This window comes from Juglans regia, chromosome 13, assembly GCF_001411555.2.
Source record: "Juglans regia cultivar Chandler chromosome 13, Walnut 2.0, whole genome shotgun sequence".
NCBI lineage: Eukaryota > Viridiplantae > Streptophyta > Magnoliopsida > Fagales > Juglandaceae > Juglans > Juglans regia.
The window spans coordinates 18,535,735-18,557,781 of record NC_049913.1 but is presented as its reverse complement, the minus strand read 5'-3'; the positions used below and the strand labels follow the sequence as shown (position 1 = coordinate 18,557,781).

The window sequence follows — 22,047 nt, the reverse complement described above, 5'->3', positions numbered from 1 at the left end:
AAAGATGAAAAAAAGAGGTTTTCTGATCCCCTTTGAGCTGGGCGGTGCACGCAAGAGAGGCGCCGCACCGGGGGTGGTGGTGGGGTGGGGTGGGGTTTTTGGGGACGGTCAAGCTTGCTTCTTTCACCAGATCAATCAGATTCTGTCCTTTACAGCTTGCTGATACTTATCCCTCTCAACTATAGTTGAATGGAAGCTTCATTTAATCTCGTTTGGATGTTGAGATGAGATGATAAATCTGTGAATAGTAGTGAAATGGTTTAACTTAAGAAGTTTTATTTGGATTTTGGGAAATGAGAGAGAAAAAGTCAAATAAAAATATTAAAAAGTTAAAATATTGTTAGACTATATGTTTTTACTATTATTTTGTTTTGGGGATTTGAAAATTTTGATTTTTTTTTTTTCGTGTTTTGTTTGGAAGTTTGGGAAAGTTGTAATGATTAGGTAATGATTAGATGAAAAAATTGAAAGATGTGAAATTGAAGAGTGTTTGTGTTTGAGTGATGTTTGGGAAGAAAATAAGATGAGATGAAATGAGTTGAGATAGCTATCCAAATGAGGCTATGTCCCCATACCCCTACATAGTCTGCAGTGTTTCTCAACAAGAAGAATTGCAATATCAAAAAGAGAATTCCAGATTGAAGATCTCGTGATCCATATATGATTGAGTTCTAAAGCTAAGAGCTGAACAAGATGATAGAGATTGAGCTTCTCACAATTTGGGAATCGCAACACTAATTAAAAAGTGTTGGCATTGACAATAGGTGAGCTAAAGATGTGGTTTGGCAGAAAACCAGACCCTACCACATACAAACAGCAAGAATGAGCTGTGTCTGCTAATCCAGAAAATGAAATTACCCCAAACACTATGACCTCTTTGCTAGTAGAATCTTTACTACAAGAATTTTGCAGTAAAGATTTACATTATAAGATTCCAAGAAAAGAAAAGGCATAATGATACCAGAAAGCAAATTAGAAAATAATAAATCTACAGAATTCCCAAGTTTACGCATGTAATAATAAGAATATAAAAATTAATGTCACAACATATAATTAATTGAATCCAAAACTTGCCTTAACTGAAAGCGAAAGTGACAATGCAACAGCCCCTCGCAAGCCTGACCATATGAGAATAGTAGCTTCTTTCCAATCCAAACCATAGCCAAAATACCGTAGAAAGGGATACAAAACTCCAACAACTATGAACCGAGAAACTTGTACATAAACATAGAGGAGAATGAGATAGGCCCATGAATATCCTGAGAAGAAGAAGCTTGGCCGTATGAGTTATGGATATTCCTCGACACTCAAACAAAGCAAGCAATCTTAATGTGTACAGATAGAGAACAACCAGTAGTATTGTAAATTATGCCCTCTACAACACCAAATATGCAAAAAAGAACGTAGTAGTGGTTAACTAATAGATTTCATGTGCTAACAGGCACATCAAATATTTTTTTATCATAATAAGTCACACTGAGTATGAACGTCAAGAAGTCAGATAAGATTAAAAAAATATCTTTTACCAGAAAAAAAACTGATTATTTATGCATTAATTGCAGGGTTGGATTGAGTTTGAGTTACCGACTGTGGTTTAAAGGTCACACTTTTCTCACCATGGGTCAAATCAGATTGGTAATAAGCTTAAAAAATAACAAGTAAATTCCTAACGAAGGAATACGGTAGCACGTGCCCCATGCACTAGTCTCAGCCAAGCACACCACTAGAGAAAAATTATTTTGCAGAAGCAACACCTATTAGTGGATATTATTTATTTGAATTAATTCCTATGTTTTATCTATGTATTTCGGGTATAGACAGATTTGTACAGCTGTATAGGATTTGTAATTTGAATATTTAGATTGGGTAGATAAGTATGGGAAACATATCTTATCCAAGATTTGAATCCCTTTAGGATAGTAAGTCAGATTTCGAATTTCTGATCTGTGTAATCTATTTAATGAATGAGAAGGAACAAGAGCAGGCATTCAGCCAAAGAAAATTGTTATGGTATCAGAGAAAGGTCAAGAATTCTAGGTTTTTCTGATTCTAAGATTTCGGCTAGGGTTTTTTTTTGGTTTCCAGATTTTCGGCTAGGGTTTTTTCTGGTTTCCAGATTCTCGGCTAGGGTTTTTCTGTTTCCAGAGTTGCGGTTATTTTTTTCTCAAGTCTCAAGGGTTGCAGATAGGGTTTCTTGTCTATCATGTCTTTTGAAATTAGAGATTCTCTTCTGGTTCGATTCAATGGAAAGAATTATGATGCATGGTCTTTTCAGTTTCAACTATTGGTGAAAGGAAAGGAACTTTGGGGTCATATTGATGGGAGTAGTGTGGCACCGGATCAGCGGACTTCTTGGGAAAGCAAGGATGCCCGAGTCATGTCTTGGATTCTTGGATCTGTTGATCCCCATATTATCTTGAATTTACGCTCTTTCAAGAATGCTCGTGATATGTGGAATCATCTCAAGCGGCTGTATACTCAGAATAATGCAGCTAGGAGATTTCAACTCGAACTAGAGATGCCTAATTTCTCTCAAGGAGCTCTCTCTGTGGAGGAGTTTTATTCTGGTTTTTGTAACTTGTGGGCTGAGTATACAGATATTGTATACACTTCAATTCCAGCAACAAATTTGGCCGATATTCAAGCTGTTCATGAAGCAAGTATGCGGGCACAATGCCTGAATTTGAATTTATTCGTGCTAATCTGATGAACCGAGATCCTGTGCCTCCACTTGATATGTGTTTGGGAGAGATATTTCAAGAGGAGCAAAGATTGATGACCCAAACAGCCATGGAACAAGCTACTCCAGCTCCTGTGGCATATGCAGCTCAAGGAAAAACCAAAGGGAGGGATTTGAGCTCTACTCAATGCTATAGTTGCAACTGTTATGGGCATCTCGCTGTAAATTGCTCTAAGAAAACTTGCAACTATTGCAAGAAGCAAGGACATATCATTAAGGATTGCCCGATACGTACTCCACGTCGCCAAAAAACTGCCTATTCAGCTGCTGCCAGCTCTACCTTGGCCACTTCTTCTCATGTTCCAGCTTCCACTTCTCAAAATCCCACCTCTATTACACCAGAAATGGTCCAACAAATGATCATCTCAGCTCTTTCAGCTTTTGGTATTTCAGGTAAAACCAAATCTGCCTCTAAACCTTGGTATTTTGATTCCGGTGCCACCAACCATATGACAAGTGCCTCTCACTCTCTTGTTAATGTCTCACAGTATGCTAGTCCACTTAAAATTCACACGGCAGATGGTAGTTCCCTACCTATCACTACCGTAGGTGACATTTCTCCTTCCTTAAATAATGTTTTGGTGTCTCCTTCATTAAATACCAATCTGATTTCTATTGGAAAATTAGTTGACAGCAATTGTAGAGTGTCATTCACTTCTTCTGGTTGTCTTGTACAGGATCAGGTGACCGGGATGATGATCGCAAGGGGTCCTAAAGAGGGTCAGCTGTTTCCTTTATGTTTAAATTCAAAATCTGTTGAGTCAAAGTCTCTATCTTCGTTTTCTTGTAATGTTGGTACTTTGAGTGTGAAGGATTGGCATAGGCTGTTGGGCCATCCCAATTCTCACATACTTCATATGTTGTTATCTTTCGGTTTAATTGGCAATAAAGATTTCTATTCTCTTGATCAATTAAATTTTGATTGTGATACATGCAAGTTAGCTAAAAGTAAAGTTTTGCCCTTTCCTTCAAAAGGATCTCATGCCACTCGTGCCTTTGATGTTATTCATAGTGATGTGTGGGGTATTGCCCCGATCATTATAAATATTTTGTGACGTTTATTGATGATTATACTCGTTTTACATGGATTCTTCGCACTAAGAATGAAGTATTTCCGGTATTCAAGCGTTTCTTGACTTATCTCACCAATCAATTCTCTGCCTCTCTTAAGGTTCTTTGCTCCGATTCAAGAGGAAAATATATATCTACTGAGTTTCAAATGTTCCTTCAAGATCAAGGAATAATTTCTCAATGTTCTTGTCCGTATACTCCACAACAAAATGGAGTAACTGAAAGAAAGAATAATCATCTTCTTGATATGGTGCGGGCTCTCCTAATTGATTCGGGTGTGCCCTCTCATTTTTGGTGTGAAACTTTGTCTACTGCTGTGTATTTAATTAATAGATTACTTACTCCAGTATCAGACAATGTTTCTCCTTATACTTTGCTATTTGGGCACTCCCCAGACTATTCTCACTTATTTGGTTGTGTTTGTTTTGTGCATCTTCCATTTCACGAAAGACACAAACTTTCTGCTCAATCAATCAAATGTGCCTTTTTAGGGTATAATTCTTTTCAGAAGGATTTTGTTTGTTATGATCATCTGGCTAAACGCATTCAAGTTTCTCGCAATGTGGTGTTCTTTGATAAATAAAAATTTTTTCGTACTCATCTAGACCTTATTCCTCTTAGTTTCTGTGTTTTGCCAATTTTTTCAGATGAGGATACAACTTCTACACCAGCTTCCGCTCAGTTTAAACCTGGTTGTGTTTACACCAGGCATAAACCATCTCATCCAGCAGATCTGACCGCTCTTTTTGCCCTTCCTGAGCATCCACCTATGCCCTCCTGATCAATCCCTTGACACATCTTATGATCCACCATCTCGTCGGCATACTTCTAGAGTCTCCAAACCCCAAAATCGATATGGTTTTTCATCTCATTCTTCTATGTCTACTACACTTTCTTCTATTGCTATTCCCTCCTCTTATAAGCAGGCTATGGAACATGAGTATTGGAAGAATGCCATGCAAGTAGAAATGGATGCATTAGCGGCCAATGACACTTGGGATATTGTGTCTTGTCCTTCTTCTGTGACATCTATTGGTAGTAAGTGGGTGTATTCTGTGAAACTTAGATCAGATGGGTCCCTCGAGAGATATAAAGCTCATTTGGTAGCTTTGGGAAATAGACAAGAATATGAGATTGATTATGACGAGACATTTGCTGCTGTTGCTAAGATGACGATTGTTCGTCCCCTTCTTGCTATTGCCGCTTCTCAGTCTTGGCGATTGCATTAGATGGATGTGAAGAATGTTTTCCTTCATGGTGATTTAAAACAAGACATTTACATGAAAATTCCTTCTAGTATGCCCCTTTCCTCAGTTAATGATGTTTGTAAGCTGAAAAGGTCATTGTATGGTCTAAAACAAGCTCCCAGAGCTTGGTTTGAGAAGTTCCGCAATACCTTACTTGAGTTCCAATTCACTCAGAGTGAGTATGATGCTTCTTTGTTCCTTCATAAGAGTGATTCTGGTTTTTTTTTTTTTGTTGGTCTATGTGGACGATATCATTATTAATGGATCCGATATTGAATTTATTCAAAAGGTTCAGATGCATCTACATAAGGTCTTTCATATGAAAGATTTGATTATTTCTTGGGGCTGGAAGTTCATAATCAGCCACATGGGTTATTTATTAATCAACATAAATACACCCAGGACCTTGTTCAGTTGGTTGGGGGAGACTACTTCAGTTGATACTCCTATGGAAGTCAACATGAAGTATCGGAAGGATGAGGGTGATTTACTTTCTGATCCTACATTATATAGGAAGCTTGTTGGGGGTCTAATTTACCTCACTATCACACGTCCGGATATCTCATATGCTGTCCATATTGTCAGTAAATTTATGGACACTCCTCGGCACTTGCATTTAGTGGTTCATTTAGTGGTTGTTCGTCGTATTATCAGATATTTGATTGGGACTCCTAATAGTGGGTTATTTTTTCCTGCTGGCACTTCTCTACAACTTATGGCTTATAGTGATGCTAATTGGGCTAGTTGCCCAGATTCTAGGTGTTCTACATCTAGTTGGTGCATCTTTCTTGGAGATTCACTCATCTCTTGGAAATGCAAGAAGCAAGAGTGTGTTTCTAAATCCTCTACTGAAGTTAATATAGAGCTATGTCAGCAGCTTGCTCTGAGATGATGTGGTTGCGGGGCATTCTTCAAGAGATTGGTTTGTCGCAAGACAAGCCAACTCCTCTTCATGGTGACAACACTAGTGCCATTCAAATTGCTGCCAATCTAGTATTTCACGAGCGTATCAAACATATTGAAGTGGATTGTCACTATATTCATCAAGCCCATGAGGCTATGTCTATTATTCTTCCTCATATCTCTACAGATCTTCAAGTAGCTGATATATTTACAAAAGGGATAAGTAGACAGCGGCATCAATTCCTAGTTAGAGTAGATACACCAACATCAATTTGAGAGGGGATTAGTGGATTATATTTATTTGAATTAATTCCTATGTTTTATCTATGTATTTCGGGTATAGACAGATTTATACAGTTATATAGGATTTATAGGATTTATAATTTGAATATTTAGATTGGGTAGATAAGTATGGGAAACATATCTTATCCAAGATTTGAATCCCTTTAGGATAGGAAGTCAGATTTCAAATTTTTTATCTGTGTAATCTATTTTTTCCTATTTAATGAATGAGAAGGAACAAGAAGAGGCATTCAGCAAAAGAAAGTTGCCAACACCTCCTAACCTTTACACACTCTTCAAACATACAAGGAAAGACTGGGCCATTACAATGAGCACACTGGTCCCTTGTTCAAAATATCTCACCAGAGGCAATAAATGGACTGTACAAGCATTTTCTCACACCCCTCTAGAAAAGTGAGGCTTCACTGTCACTCTCTATGCCTTTCTGAAATCACACACCACCCTTATACAATCTTCCTTTCAAACTCCAAGGCAACTCTTGTCACCAAGGCATCAACACTCTATCAGCAAGCAAGAGATAATCATTGTCTTTGTTGGGAGGCAGGGCAGTTCCACCATGTGGCACAACCCATCAGCCACTCAATCTTTGGTCCAAGTGCAAGTGACACTCTGATGGAGGCCAAGTAGTTGCCCCAAAACAAGGCAACCCCAACACTCGTCTCCAGCCAACAAGGCCCATGCAAATAGAGGAAAAGGCTTGGCCCAAAGCTGTTGTCTTTCCTCTTTTTGCATCAACTAAGCAGTGATCCAACATACTTGGAAGCAACACATGCAAGTCCGAATTGGCCCACTTGTGCAACGTGAGGAACTGCCTGGCGTGAAAGGGGACAAACCATTCTTGGAGTTAAGTTGAAGGCAAAGATAAAAAATACTCCAATGGTCTAAGGAATTAGCAGCAGACACAGCAAAGTACAGCCAATCTAGCAAGTGGGTGAGCAAGCACCTTGCAAACACTCGGTTGACACGTCGCAAAGCGAGATGGAGATAAGTGTGTCGTTTCACTAAAAGCGAGCACGAAAAGGCCACTTACCGAGAAGGTGAGAACAAGGAGCCGCGGAAGCCAGTAACTCTGACAAGACAGAGTTACCTGCCAAGGCGAGCGGCATCCTGGAAGAGACTAGGTAAGTGAGGGAGCTTTTTAGAAATACACAAGTGCTCAGGAAGGTGGCAATATTGCAAGCAAAACCCCAACTCCTTCCAAAAGGCCACATCCAGAGTGGTTCTGCGATGAAAGGTGAAGGTTTATGTCGTCTGAAAGTAGCAGTACAACTCAAGCCACGATTGAGACCCTCTTTCGAGGAAAGTCAGAGGACCAAGCATGCAGACCATGCTTGGCAATCTGTCTCTACCATCCTGCAGTATGGCAGGGAAGGGTTAAAGAAAATCCTTACCGTAGATCCGAAATCAGAAAGGAGTCAGAAATGACATTTGACAATCCTAACCTATTTAAAGGACCTAGACATGAGACAAGATCTCACTTTTGAGACTTTATTAACCAAAGAGCTCGTAAAGTCAACTGTTTCGAAAAGTAAGGAGCAGAGCGGCAACAAAAAGATTTTTGATGTAGGAAGGTAGGTTAGCTTCTCAAACAGTGCTTGGAAATGTGGGATGAATGTTGTAAGTAAAAGGCATTGCATTATCTCTGTCACTTCCCTCCCCCATTCTACAAGCATGAATAAATATTTCAATTATTATGTATATGCCTATATTTACACACCGATTTCCAATGTTTGAATGTGTTGACTGTTTTCAATACATGACTTTGAATCCCTGTGCGGGAACCCAATATCTCTGTCAAAATGTCTATCTATGTGCGAAAAATGTCTATCTCTATGTAAGAAGTTGATTTCGTGAATCTATAAGATGGGACAGAATTCCCTAGACCATTCCTGCATGGTGTTGCCACATGCTTCACACAAGAAGGAAAATACCTCTTGGGGATTGGGGTAGAACAATGTTGTATTTGGCCTCACCTAATAGTCGGGATGTAGGATCCCCGGTGTATCAAGTGTTGTTGTCTTCGAGTTAGTTGGTGCATCCATGGTGCAACAAGTATCTCTATGTGAGAAGTTTGTGTAATGAATAGCTATGTGAACAGCACCTGTGCAGTAGAAGAATGTTACTGGGGCTGAAATAGGCCGAATACTAGTTTTACGAGCTTTATACTTATATTGAAGACGGGGATTATTCATCGCCATATAATACTAATGTGTTTCTGTATTTTGCATAAGAGAAAAGGGCAACGTTCCCAGAGGGTGATTCCTCACCATGCCTATGTATGTACATGTGTTAACTGAGAGGGTGATTCCTCGCCACGTTTGAAGATGCACGCAGCTATAAGAGTGAGGGTGATTCCTCGCCACGCATATACGTGTCTGTACAATCTTTTCATGAAAGTGTTCATAACATTTTCGGTAGCATTATCTCTCATTAGCAGTCTTGTCATAGCCGCCTAACCTACCTATGGTTTCATTCTTGGGACCATAGATTTTGATCCAGATCCAGATCCTAGCATGACGCTCGAGGGAGAAAAGTCAAACCTGCCCGAGTCCTGAGTACGGAGACCAGTAGCCGCCATAGTTACCTTATGCCTTCCATTAGAATATACAATGTTAAGTCAGGCGACTACTTGTAATCAGTCTGCCACTTTAAGGCGACAAACTTTATGTACATTTGGATGATGTAATATCTCAAGATTTAATGAAGGGGGACAGGCCCCTTTTGTTTTGAAGTTTAGTATTTTGGTACTTAACAGTTAGCGTTGTCACCACAATGTATTCTACTTGAATTTCCGCTGCAATTACATAAGTAAATATCTTTCACATGTACTTCCCTCTAAAAAATTACATGCCTAGTTCAATTCCCTCTTGGGTTTTGACCATTGGCCGGCACCCTTTGTCAGCAGGATATGTGCTAGCCAAACAAGATACGACTTCCCTTCTTTAGGTGTACCTATATGGAATGTATTTATAGTTGTATAGATTTTGTAATTAGTCCTAGCTTCCTTATTTAGATAGATTCTGTATTTAGTCATAGCTTCCTTATTTAGACAGATTTTGTTGCTGTAAATGGCTTGATTATAGCCTTGTAATATGCACGACAGTGCCTATATTATGAAAGGAAATCCTCACAAAGGAGGTATTCAATCCAATTTGACATGGTTTCAGAGCCATCACTTTGACATAGTTTCGGTTCTTTCTAGTGAGAATTTTTTTTTTCTGTCTGTGGGTGATAGTTTTAATACTGTCAGCACCTTCAGTGAGTTTTGGGGGCTACGACATTTTCTTTACTTGGTGGGTGGCAGGTTTTTGATACTATCGACATTGTCTAGGCCTTTTTTTTGTGGTTATTGGGCTGCGATAGTTCTTGGAGATCAGACTGGGATCTCAGTGCTCGTGTCTGTGGGTTGTCAGCAAGTTCTCTGCAGATTTTTTGGGTTGTGGGCAATTTCTGTGAAGTTTTTTTGGCTGTCGGCACTCTTGTCTTGGCTGGGTGTGGTTCTGTCGGCACATTCTCTGGAGTTTGGGCTTGGTTTACAAGTGCTAGGATTCTGTTGGCACAATCAGTGGTGATTGGGCAGGTATGTTTTTTTGGCTAGACTTGTGTTTTTTTTCTCTCTTACGGGCATCATGTCTTCCGATTCATTTGTTGTGAAATTCACAGGTAATAACTATTATGTCTAGGAATTTCAATTTCATTTATTTGTTATGGGAAAAGAGTTATGGGGTCATATAGATGGGAGTGATCCTGCTCCTACTGGGCTTCCTAAGTTGGCTCAGTGGAAGATCAAACATGCTAGGGCAATGACATGGATTTTAGGATCTGTTAATCCTCCTATTGTTCTTAATCTGAGGCCATACAAGACTACTAAATCTATGTCGGGGTACTTAAGGAAAGTGTATAATCAGGACAATTCTGCCCGGCGTTTTCAGTTGGGGTGTGAGATCACCAGTTACACTCAGGGCGATCTCTCCATTCAAGATTATTTTTCTGGGTTTAATAATCTTTGGGGAGAATTTACTAACATGATTTATGCCAAGGTACAGGAAGAATCTCTCTCTGTTGTGCAGGAAGTTCATGAACAAAGCGATATCAATTTTTAATGAAGTTAAGACCTGAATTTGAGGTCACTCGCTCCAATTTGATGAACCGTGATCCATTGCCTTCTTTGGATGTTTGTTTTGGGGAGTTACTTCGTGAGGAGCAGCATCTTGCCACCCAGGCAACTTACCAACAAGACAAAATGATACCAAATGTAGTGGCTTATGAGGCTCATGGGAAAGGCAAGGGACGAGACATGCGGAAAGTTCAATGTTTCAGCTGCAAGAAATACGGACATATTGCTGCCCATTGTGCGAGGAAATCTTGCAACTACTATAAGAAGCAGGGGCATATTATCAAAGAATGTCTTATTCGTCCCCAGAATCGTCAGGCTAATGCTTATCAGGCCACTGTGGGTCCCTCTACTTCCGCTAATTCTGCTATTGTTGGTGATTCATCTACTCTTACTCCTGAGATGGTCCAACAGATGATTATTTCAGCATCTTTAGCCTTAGAGCTGCAAGGTAAACGGTTCACTATCATCCTTATCTTGACTTGTTGATTCTGGTGCGTCTGATCACATGACTAGTTCATCTAATACTCTTAGCAATGTTTAGAATTATAATGGATCGTCGCATATTCAAATTGCTAATGGTAGTCAGTTACCTATTTAGTAGGCCAGTTGGTTGATAACAACTATGGTGTTTGTTTTTCCCGCAATGGTTGTCTTGTGCAGGATCGGGTGTCGGGGAAGATACTCACGAAGGGGCCTAAAGTTGGATGATTGTTTCCTTTGCCTTTTTCCATTCCTGTTGTTATTTCTTTAGCTTGTAACACTATAAACAATAAGGGTGAAGTATGGCACAAATGGTTGGGTCATCCTAACTTTGTTGTTTTATCTCATTTAGTAAACTCTGGTTTGTTGGGCATTAAAGATCAATTTTCATCTCACCTTTCCTTTGATTGCTCCACATGCAAATTAGGTAAAAGTAAGTCCCTTTCATCTCCCTCTAATGGTAGTCATGTTGAACGATGTTTTGATTTGATTCATAGTGATGTGTGGGGAATTTCTCCTGTTATTTCACATGCGAATTATAAATACTTTGTTACTTTCATTGATGATTATATCAAGTATACTTGGATTTATTTTCTACGCTCTAAATCTGAGGTTTTCTCTGTCTTTCAACAATTCATCGCCTATGTTGAGACTCAATTTTCTTCAGGGATCAAAACTTTGGTCTGATTCAGGTGGCGAATATGTCTCGTGAGTTTCATGATTTCCTCCAACAAAAAGGCATTGTTTCTTAGCGCTCTTGTCCTTATACACCTCAGCAAAATGGTGTTGCTGAACGTAAAAATAGACATGTGTTGGATGTTGTTCGTATGTTATTGCTTCAATCTTCTATTTCGCCTAAATTTTGGGTCGAAGCCTTGTCTATGGCAGTTTATTTAATTAATAGATTGCCTTCCAGTATCTTGAATTTTGACACACCTTACTTTCGTCTTTATTATCAGCATCCTCGTTATCTTGATATACTTCTGGTTGTTTGTTTTGTTCATTTGCCATCCCATGAACGTCATAAATTATCTGCTCAATATGTTAAGTGCGCCTTTATGGGTTATAGTGTTTCTCACAAAGGCAATGTCTGCTATGATCCATGCTCTAACAGATTTCGTATTTCCCGCCATGTTGTTTTCCTTGAAAATCAGTCGTTCTTTTCTACTCATGTCGAGTCTTTACCTAAGATGCATGTTTTGCCGCATTTTGATGACTTGACTCCTTCCCTTGATCGCTTCAAACCTGGACTTGTATATGAAAGACGACGACCAACTTTGCCCCTTCCCAAGCTTGATTTGCCATTTGACCCTGCTCAGACTCTCTTCTACAGGTGATCCGGACTCCCACACAGTTCCTCGACATTCAACCAGAGTATCTTGTCCCCCTGATCGGTATAGTTTTTCACATATCTCCATGTTGCTTTGTCTTTCATTCCCAATCCGCCAGATTATTCCGTGGCTGTTAAACATGAACGTTGGCATGAGGCGATGACTGAAGAACTTCGGGCTCTCCAGGACAACCACACATGGGATATTGTTCCTTGTCCTGCTACTGTTAAAGCCATCAGTTGCAAGTGGGTTTACTCTATCAAAGGAAAACTAGGGTTTTCTTTAAGATACGACAGCTAGGCAGCTAATCTCCTATTTTACTGGGTTGCGGCTATGGTTACATAGCAACTAATCTCCTATTTTACTGGGATACAGCATAACTGAATTTCAAATAAATTAGGATTTATTTACTAATCTTATCTTGTATTTAAATTAAACTTGTACATATTTAAATAGGATAAAGTTAGGTTAGTTTAGATAAGATAAAGATTTAGTTTGTTGAGATTCAATTGAATTCTCAATCTTCTCTTTGTAATTATTTCTGGAACTATTTTTTATATAATGGAACGAAGCACTTCAAAGAGGTATTCGACCAAAACCTGACATTGTATCAAAGCTACTATGATTTTTGATTTTTTTGTGCACTTCCTTGGCCAACCCTAAAATCTTTAGGGTTTCTTTTTTCTGTTTTTTATAAAGGCTGCTTCTAGTTTCTTGATTTTCCAGGGGTCCTCTATTTCACGGCAGAAGCCCTATTTTCTTGCTCTTGGTCTGTTTTCATGGCATCTGAAAAAATCTGATTCCTTGTGCATTCGATTCAATGGAAAAAATTATTCTGCTTGTGCATTTCACTTTCAGCTTCTTGTCAAGGGTAAAGAACTCTGGGGTCATGTTGATGGGACTATTCCAACCCCTGATAGTGCAAAGGAATTGTCTACATGGGAGAGTAAGGATGCCAAGATCATGTTTGGATCCTAGGTTCTATTGAGCCTCACATCATCCTCAATCTACGACCCTACAAAACCTCCAAAGCTATGTGGGAGTATTTGAAGAGAATCTACACTCAGAATAATCGGAATTTGAGATGGCTAATTTTTCTTAGGGTGGCTTATTAGTGGAGGACTTCTATTCTGGTTTTTCAAATCTGTGGGCTGAATACACTGACATTGTGTATTCTTCTATCCCTACCGATGGTCTCCCTCATGTGCAAAGTGTGCATGAAACTAGTAGGAGGGATCAGTTTCTTATGAAACTACGTTTAGATTTTGAATCTATTCGTTCTCAGTTAATAGAGATCCAGTTCCTTCTCTTGATGATTGTTTGGGAGATTTGCTTCAGGAGCAGCAAAGGTTACTTACTCGGAGTACAATGGAACAACAGCTTGCATCTCCTGCTCAAGTGGCATTTACAACACAAGGAAAATCCAAGGGCCGAGACTATAGCACTACACAATGCTATAGTTGCAAGGGATTTGGTCACATTGCCACCCACTATCCAAAGAAATTTTGTAACTATTGCAAAAAATCTAGACATATTATCAAGGACTGCCCAATCCGACCTCCTCGGAAGCAAGAGAGTGCCTATTCCACCTTTGTTGAAGTCTTGGGTGCATCCTCTTCTTCAGCTCCTACTGCTGCCACTCATGCTTCAGCACCTGCCGGTTCTAGTTCTACTACTCTTTACTCCCGATATGGTACAATAAATGATAATTTCTGCCTTTTTTGCTTTAGGCATCTCAGGTAAACCAAAGTCCTCCCCTAATCCTTGGCTAATAGATTCTGGTGCCTCAAATCATATGACTAATAATTCCACATTGTTGCACAATCTTCAGTCCTATGATGGTCCTCTCAAAATCCACACGGCAAATGGTAGTTCATTACCAATTTCTGCCGTGGGTGAAATGTCCATTCATTCGAAATGTTTTGGTTTCTCCAACTCTCTCCACAACCAGAAGATGTCTCTTTTTCATCTTCTGGTTGTGTTGTACAGGATCGAAGGTCCGGGAGGATGATCGCGAAGGGTCCTAAGGAGGGTCGGCTATTTCCAATAAATCCTAGTTCAGCTTCTATTGCGTCTAGTTCCTTTATTTCTTGTAATGCTGTCAAAATAAGTACTAAGAATTGGCATCGATGTTTAGGACATCCCAATCCTAATGTACTCCAAACTTTGTTTAAATCTGGTGCTACTGACAATAAAATCTGGTGCTACTGACAATAAAAATTCTGTTTTAATGGAAACAATTTCTTTTGATTGTACCTCTTGCAAACTTGCCAAACGCAAAGTGCTACCATTCCCACAATCTGGTTCTCATGCTTCTCGGGTGTTTGATATAATTCATAGCGATGTTCGGGGTATATCTCCTGTTATATCACATGCTCACTACAAGTATTTTGTTACTTTTATTGACGATTGCAGTAGATTCACTTGGATCTATTTTCTCTGTACTAAAAGTGAAGTATTTTCTGTTTTCAAGGCCTTTCTTGCACTCATTCTGACACAATTTGCTTCCTCAATCAAGGTCTTACGATCTGATTCTGGGGGGGAAAATATGTCTCATGAATTTCAGAATTTTATTCAAGAAAAAGGTATTCTTTCTCAATGTTCTTGCGCATCTACACCACAACAAAATGGGGTAGCTGAGCGTAGAATCGTCATCTACTTGATATGGTTTGGGCTCTTCTTATTGACTCATCCGTTCCATCTCGTTTTTGGTGTGAAGCATTAGCTACTGCTGTCCATTTAATTAATAGATTGCCCACACCAGTTTTACATAATGTTTCTCCCTATTTCAAACTGTTTGGTCACACTCCTAATTATTCTGATTTGCATATCTTTGGTTGTGTGTGTTTCGTTCATCTTCCACCACATGAAAGACATAAATTGACTACTCAATTTGTTAAGTGTGCTTTTCTTGGATATAGTTCCACTCAAAAAGGATTTCTTTGTTATGATCCTAATGCACGAAGAATTCGAATTTCCAGGAATGTGTTATTTTTTGAAAATCAGCAATTTTCTCTCTCATGTCGATCCTATCTCACCTAGTTTTTCAATTCTTCATGATGAGCCCAAGCCCTTCCCTATGCCCATTCCTGATACCTCTTCTGCTCTAGTGGCTCAGTTTAAATTTGGTTTTGTCTACACTTGACGTCATAACACCCCTTTAGCCGAGTCTCCTATGGCTTCTCAAGATTCTCCTACTCCAGCACCTGATCCAACATCCACCATAGTTCCTGCTGCTTCTATTCCTCGGAAATCTACCCGTGTCTCTCACCCACCAGATTGGTATGGTTTTTCTTCCCTCACTTCTATGACTGCTACATTATCTTCCATTGCTATCCCTTCTTGTTACAAACAAGCTATGGAACATGAGTGCTGGCAACAAGAATTGCAGACAGAACTTGATGCACTTGCGGCTAATGAAACTTGAGATGTGGTACAATGTCCTCCTTCTATCAAACCAATTGGTAGTAAATAGGTATACTCCATAAAGCTTCGTTCCGATGGCTCACTGGAACGATACAAAGCTAGATTGGTTGCTTTGGGGAATCGCCAAGAGTATGGCATAGATTATGATGAGACTTTTGCTCTGGTTGCCAAGATGACTATTGTTCGCTTGTTCCTTGCTCTTGAAGCTTCTAAATCTTGGCAATTACGTCAGATGGATGTCAAGAATGCTTTCTTGCATGGCGATCTAAAGGAAGATATCTACATGAAACTTCCATCTGGTATGCCTATTTCCTCCCCTACGGCTGTTTGTAAATTGAAAAGGTCTTTGTATGGTCTTAAACAAGCTCCAAGCTTGGTTTGAAAATTTCGTGATACTTTGCTAGGGTTTTCTTTTAAGCAAAGTAAGTACGATGCTTCCTTATTTTTGCACAAGGGCGATGCTGGAGTAGTATTTTTATTGGTATATGTAAATGATATTATCATCTCTGGTTCGGATGGACTTTTGATTCAAAAACTTCAGCAACATCTTCATAATGTGTTTCACATGAAGGATCTTGGGGATCTTACCTACTTTCTAGGGTTGGAAGTTAGGTCTCAGCCACATGGTTTATTTCTCAATCAACACAAGTATATTCAAGACCTAATTCAATTAAGGAGATTGGAAGATACTACTCCAGTTGATACTCCTCAGGAGGTGAATGTTAAGTATAGGAAAGACGAAGGCGAACTTCTCTCGAATCACCGTAAGTTGGTTGGCAGCTTGATTTATCTCACCATCACGCGCCCTAATATTTCCTATGCTGTCCACACTGTTAGTAAGTTCATGGATTCTCCTAGACATCTTCATTTTGTAGTTGTTCGTCGGATTATTCGCTATCTACTTGGAACTCCCAATCGTAGACTGTTTTTTCCCAAGGGTTCTTCTCTTCAATTAGTTGCCTACAGTGATGCAGATTGGGCTAGATGTTCGGATTCTCGACGTTCTACTACTGGATGGTGTGTCTTCCTTGGGGATTCTCTTATCTCTTGGAAGTGTAAGAAGCAAAATTGTGTATCTAAGTCATCTACAGAGGCTGAATATCGGGCAATGTTTGCTGCATGTTCAGAAATTATGTGGTTGCATGATATTTTTTCAAAACTCGGCTTTGCACAAGCACATCCCACACCTCTTCATGGTGATAATACAAGTGCCATTCAAATTGTAGCCAACCCAGTTTTTCATGAACGTATGAAGCACATTGAAGTTGATTGTCACTATATCCAAGATGCCTATGAGTCTAAAGCTATCATTCTCCCTCATGTGTCCACTGAACACTAATTAGCTGATATCTTCACCAAAGTTTTGACTCGACAATGGCATCAATACCTACTTAGCAAATTGCTGCTGGTCGACTCACTAGCATCAATTTGAGGGAGGGTATCAAAGGAAAACTAGGGTTTTCTTTAAGATACAGTAGCTAGGCAGCTAATCTCCTATTTTACTAGGTTGCGGCTAGGGTTACATGGCAACTAATCTCCCATTTTACTGGGATACAGCAGAACTGAATTTCAAATAGATTATGATTTATTTACTAATCTTATCTTGTATTTAAATTAAACTTGTACATATTTAGATAAGATAAAGATGTAGTTTGTTGAGATTCAAATTGAATTCTCAATCTTATCTTTGTAATTATTTCTGGAACTATTTTTATATAATGAGAAGGAAGCACCTCAAAGAGGTATTCGACCAAAATCTGACATACTCGATTAAGCTACGTTCTGATGGGACTTTGGATCGGTATAAGGCATGATTGGTTGCACTTGGCAATAGACAAGAGTATGGGGTGGATTATAAGGAGACTTTTGCTCCGGTTGCCGAGATGACTATGGTGCGGACTGTCCTTTCTGTTGCTGCCTCCCAAGGTTGGCCCCTTCATCAAATGGATGTCAAAAATGCATTTCTTCACGGTGACCTCAAAGAAGAGTATCTACATGACCATTCCACCTGGTTAGCCATCTTCTTCTTCCTTGGATGTCTGTAAATTGAAACACTCATTATATGGACTGAAACAAGCTCCCCGAGGGTTTGATAAATTCAGATCCACCTTGCTCCAACTTTCCTTTAAGCAGAGTCAATATGACTTCTCTCTGTTTCTTTGTGAGACATCCACTGTTATTGTTCTTCTTCTGGTTTATGTTGATGTTATTGTTATTACTGAGACGGATTCCGCCTTGATTACTCGACTGCAGCAGCATCTTCAGGCCTCGTTTCATATGAAGGATCTTGGTCCTCTTCTTGAGGTTGGAAGTTCATACTGATCCATCTGGCATTTTTCTGAATCAACATAAATACACTCAGGATTTGATTACCTTGGTTGGCCTTCAAGTTACTTCTTCTGTGGATACTCCTCTGGAAGAAAACACGAAGTATCGTCGTGAGGGGGGTAATCTCCTTTCCGACCCTACTATTTTTGACAGTTAGTGGGTAGCCTGAACTATTTGACCATTACTCGACCTGATATTTCATTTGCTGTCCAGCAGGTTAGTCAGTTCATGCAGGCTTCACGTCATCTACATTTAACTATTGTTCATCGCATTATTAGATATCTTCAAGGGTCCCCTAGCCGTGGTTTATTCTTCCCCGTTGGGACTCCTCTTTGCCTTGTTGCTTACAGTGATGCTGATTGGGCCGGATATCCTGATACGTGACGATCTGTCACGAGTTAGTGCATGTTTCTTGGTGACTCTTTGATCTCTTGGAAGAGTAAGAAACAAGATCGTGTCTCTAAATCTTCTTAATCGACCAGCATCAATTTGAGAGGGGATGTCAGCAGGATATGTGCTGGCCAGACAACATACGACTTCCCTTCTTTAGGTGTACCTATATGAAATGTATTTATAGCTGTACAGATTTTGTAATTAGTCCTAGCTTCCTTATTTAGACAGATTCTGTATTTAGTCATAGCTTCCTTATTTAGACAGATTTTGTTGCTGTAAATGGCTTGATTATAACCTTGTAATATGCACGGCAGTGCCTATATTATTAAAGGAAATCCTCACAAAGGAGGTATTCAATCCAAATTGACACCCTTGGCACCACGGGTCCTTGCCTAAACCTTCATAAGGAACGGGGCACCACAAGCACCCTGGCAGTAGTTAAGGATTGGGATTCAAGGATACAAATGAGCTTTGATCTCAAGAGGGTAAAGTACAGTTTTAAAGCCAACTGCCGGGAAATTAGATTGAAACCATAGGTGAATAAGTGTAACTAGCCATATTTTGTTCTTAATTTCCAGGGAAACCACAAAACAAAGTCAGAATTCTGCCACCATCAGCTATTCTAGAGTGTCGTAGTGTCAACCATCTGTTTGCTAGGGCTTTTATTCCTCATCCCTAAACTCTAATTTTGATAGAGATTTGTTTCAATGTTTGGCACCTCCTTTTAGAAATTTCTTTTCTTTTTCGCCAACGAGTTTTCCATAAGAGGGAGAAGAAAACCAACTGGAAAGGATTAATTTATATAGCATACAACAAATGAATAAAGAACCTAAGTACTTGAACAACAAACTAGTAATACAAACAACGATAAAAATAAAGAAATACAACTTGATCAATTAACTCTGATATGATTCTTTCTATTAAAAAATCTCATATAATTCTTAAATTGAACATCAAGCATGCCCATCATTGCAAAGACTAAAGATCACCACAAATTTGATGTCTCTATTTTAATGATCACCCCGATTGCTTTGCAAATGATGGAAATCCCGATAAGCAAAACATCAGTTGATTTGTTAATAACACCATTTACTTTTTTTTAGTAAGTAATACATTCCCTCAGTCAGTTTTGAACATATGCCCCCCGACCCCACCCCCCGGCACCCCCCCAAAGTCAAACATCAAGATTTTTTGTACTACTCTTAAAATTAAACTCCTATTTCACTGCCCAATTGTTATCTTGCCACTCTTTTCAGGCTTTCAACTCAACCATATTTCACCCCATGTAATCGCAAAAATCTCCATTTTTGTGTACAAGATACTTTTCAACGTGTGCTTTCACCATATCTACAGAACATTTTTTTTTATAAGTAACCATATCTACAGAACATATTGTAGCACAGATAAGGAAAGATGAGGGTTACCATTTTTGAAATTATTATCTCCATCAAGAATGCCTTCAGCTATAATAACACCACTGCACAAGCAGTAGAAAATGAGTTAGATTCATGAAACACATTATATGTAGTAATGTCGATCTAAATGTTATGTGTACACTTGGAAAATAAAAATAAAATAAAAGAATATTATCATTTCACAGAAGAAATATACACTCCAGTTAACAAGTCAGAAGAAACAGAGCTCATAGTACTGGTATTCCTTCATTTTCCAACCTTTCCCAACCACTTTCTCAAGAAACTTTGATGGTGTGCTCTGTTTTTCTAAAAAAGGTGGGTTTTTGTCTCAGAAATAATGAGATCTATGGGCCCTAACTGGAGTTTAGTTTGAGCTGTTATTAGACACGTACAACCCTCACCATTTGTTTCTTTTCCATTGCCCCATTGATTTTCTCTTTCTTTAATCTTTGGGTAATAGCCAGATCAGAATAAAATGGTTTTGGTTTCATTTTCCTTAAGTTAAATTTCTTTCTTATTGGCGGACTACTGCCTCAAAATGCAGTTCTTTCAAAATGCAGATCTTCTTCGTATGTGTTTCTTTCCTTCTATATGTTTTAAATAGTGGGTTTTTGTCTTAGAAATATTGTCTAAGGTCCTAATGGATTTTAGCTTAAGCTCTTTTGTTGGCACCATATAAAGTTCCTCATCGTTTTTCCTTTTGCATTCCTTTATTGATTTTTCTCCTTTTTCTAAGTTAATAAATAGCTAAAATCCAAATTAGAATAAATTCCATTTCTTTCTTATATGTGGTTCTATTGGTCCAAAAATGCATTTCTTTTCATATCCTTTTCATTTAATATTCTACTCTTTTTCTTCTATATTATCACAGAGAATAAATACGTAACCCAAGCCCACACGTGCACAAACGAAAACAAAGGAGAAAACCGAGGACTTACAAATTTTTTTTAATCACCACATACAATTTTCTTAAAATAAAAATAATAATGAAAATAGCATAATTAGAACACATAGAAGTATTTAAAAAATTGGGCAGCTGCCATGTGGCAGCTGACTGCCACATCGTAGCTGGCAGACTACTATGAAGATGTGGAGTCAGCGCAACTCATGCATAAAAGGGCTTCTTGAATTTTTGTAATCTCATGTTAATCCACTCACCCTCTCTCTACACTCAACTCTATCAAATTTCTGTACTTCTCCCTCTCAAGTCTGGCCAAACGTCCTTAGTCTGGAAATCCCAGATTTTTCCATCATTTTCTCAACACTTCCCCTCAAGTCAAACACCCTTTCCAGGCCTCAGAACATCAACACACTTAGATATCCTCTAACTTTAGGTCTTCGAAGCTTCAACATTACAAAACATGTGTGTTCAGAGAAAAACCACAAATTGATAAATTGTAGAAATGAAATTTTAAAGTAAGGAGCATTCGGACACTAGGGTATTTTAACAATAAAAATTGTCAATAAGCATAAAAAGATGAAAGAATTAAGAAGCAAATGAAGCATGAGAAAAATAATAGAAATGGGATCAAGATGCAAATTGTATAAAGTTTAGGGGTTATATTGAAAACAATAAAAGTTGAAGGGTCAAAACTGAAATTAGAAAAGGGAACTAGGACAAACTCGGTAAATAATGAATCATTGGGGGTTTATAAGTAAAAATTTAAGTTCATATTTTATACTAATTTGTTAATTGAAAACCCCATAAAAAACGAAGAAAAGCTGAGGCTCACAATAAAGATAGGCGATCTTCTACGATACTCTTGAAATTTAAGTTGTCACTCGGGATTGGAATTTGTTTTTATGATACTCTTGAAATTAAATGTTATACAGCCGATTGAATATAGTATATTTTCATGCCATGATGTTTTTCTTAAATGGACCCGTTGCATGAACTGTCAAAATGTTATGTTATGTTATAATTCACTGTCATGAATGAATATTATGAGAAGAGACATGACCCTTTGACTGGGAAGGGAAGAATCCAAATGGAACTCCTCTGGCCACTTCTGCAGTGAATAAATGTGGACATGGCAAACCTTGCAACTGGACTAAGGATCATCCAGGGCCCTAAAGTGCAAGCGGGGTTCTATAAACTCAACCATGAATACAAACAATTGGATAATGATTGATGTCATGAGTGTTAAAGATTACCTGTTTTTATTACTGTTTTAAATTGTTTGCTATTATATGCATGTTACCTTTGATATCTGTTTTCGACAATTGGATAACCACTCTGTTTTATGAAAACTTCGGAAGTACAAGTCTGTATGCAATCCTTCATTCAATCCTA

At 38.7% G+C, this 22,047-nt stretch overlaps 1 protein-coding gene across 3 annotated transcripts in view; it reads right to left on the bottom strand.

Annotated features, from left to right (window-relative positions):
- LOC108997030 (sodium/hydrogen exchanger 8) overlaps window positions 1-22,047 on the bottom strand; it is a 65,519-nt gene that overhangs the window by 17,725 nt on the left and 25,747 nt on the right. For all 3 annotated transcript variants that reach the window (XM_018973115.2, XM_018973120.2, XM_018973134.2), the window contains 2 exons: window positions 19,764-19,816; window positions 1,075-1,259 (listed from right to left, as the gene is read on the bottom strand). In XM_018973115.2, coding sequence (XP_018828660.1) covers window positions 1,075-1,259; window positions 19,764-19,816 — 238 coding nt within the window. The remainder of the gene's footprint in view (window positions 1-1,074; window positions 1,260-19,763; window positions 19,817-22,047) is intronic.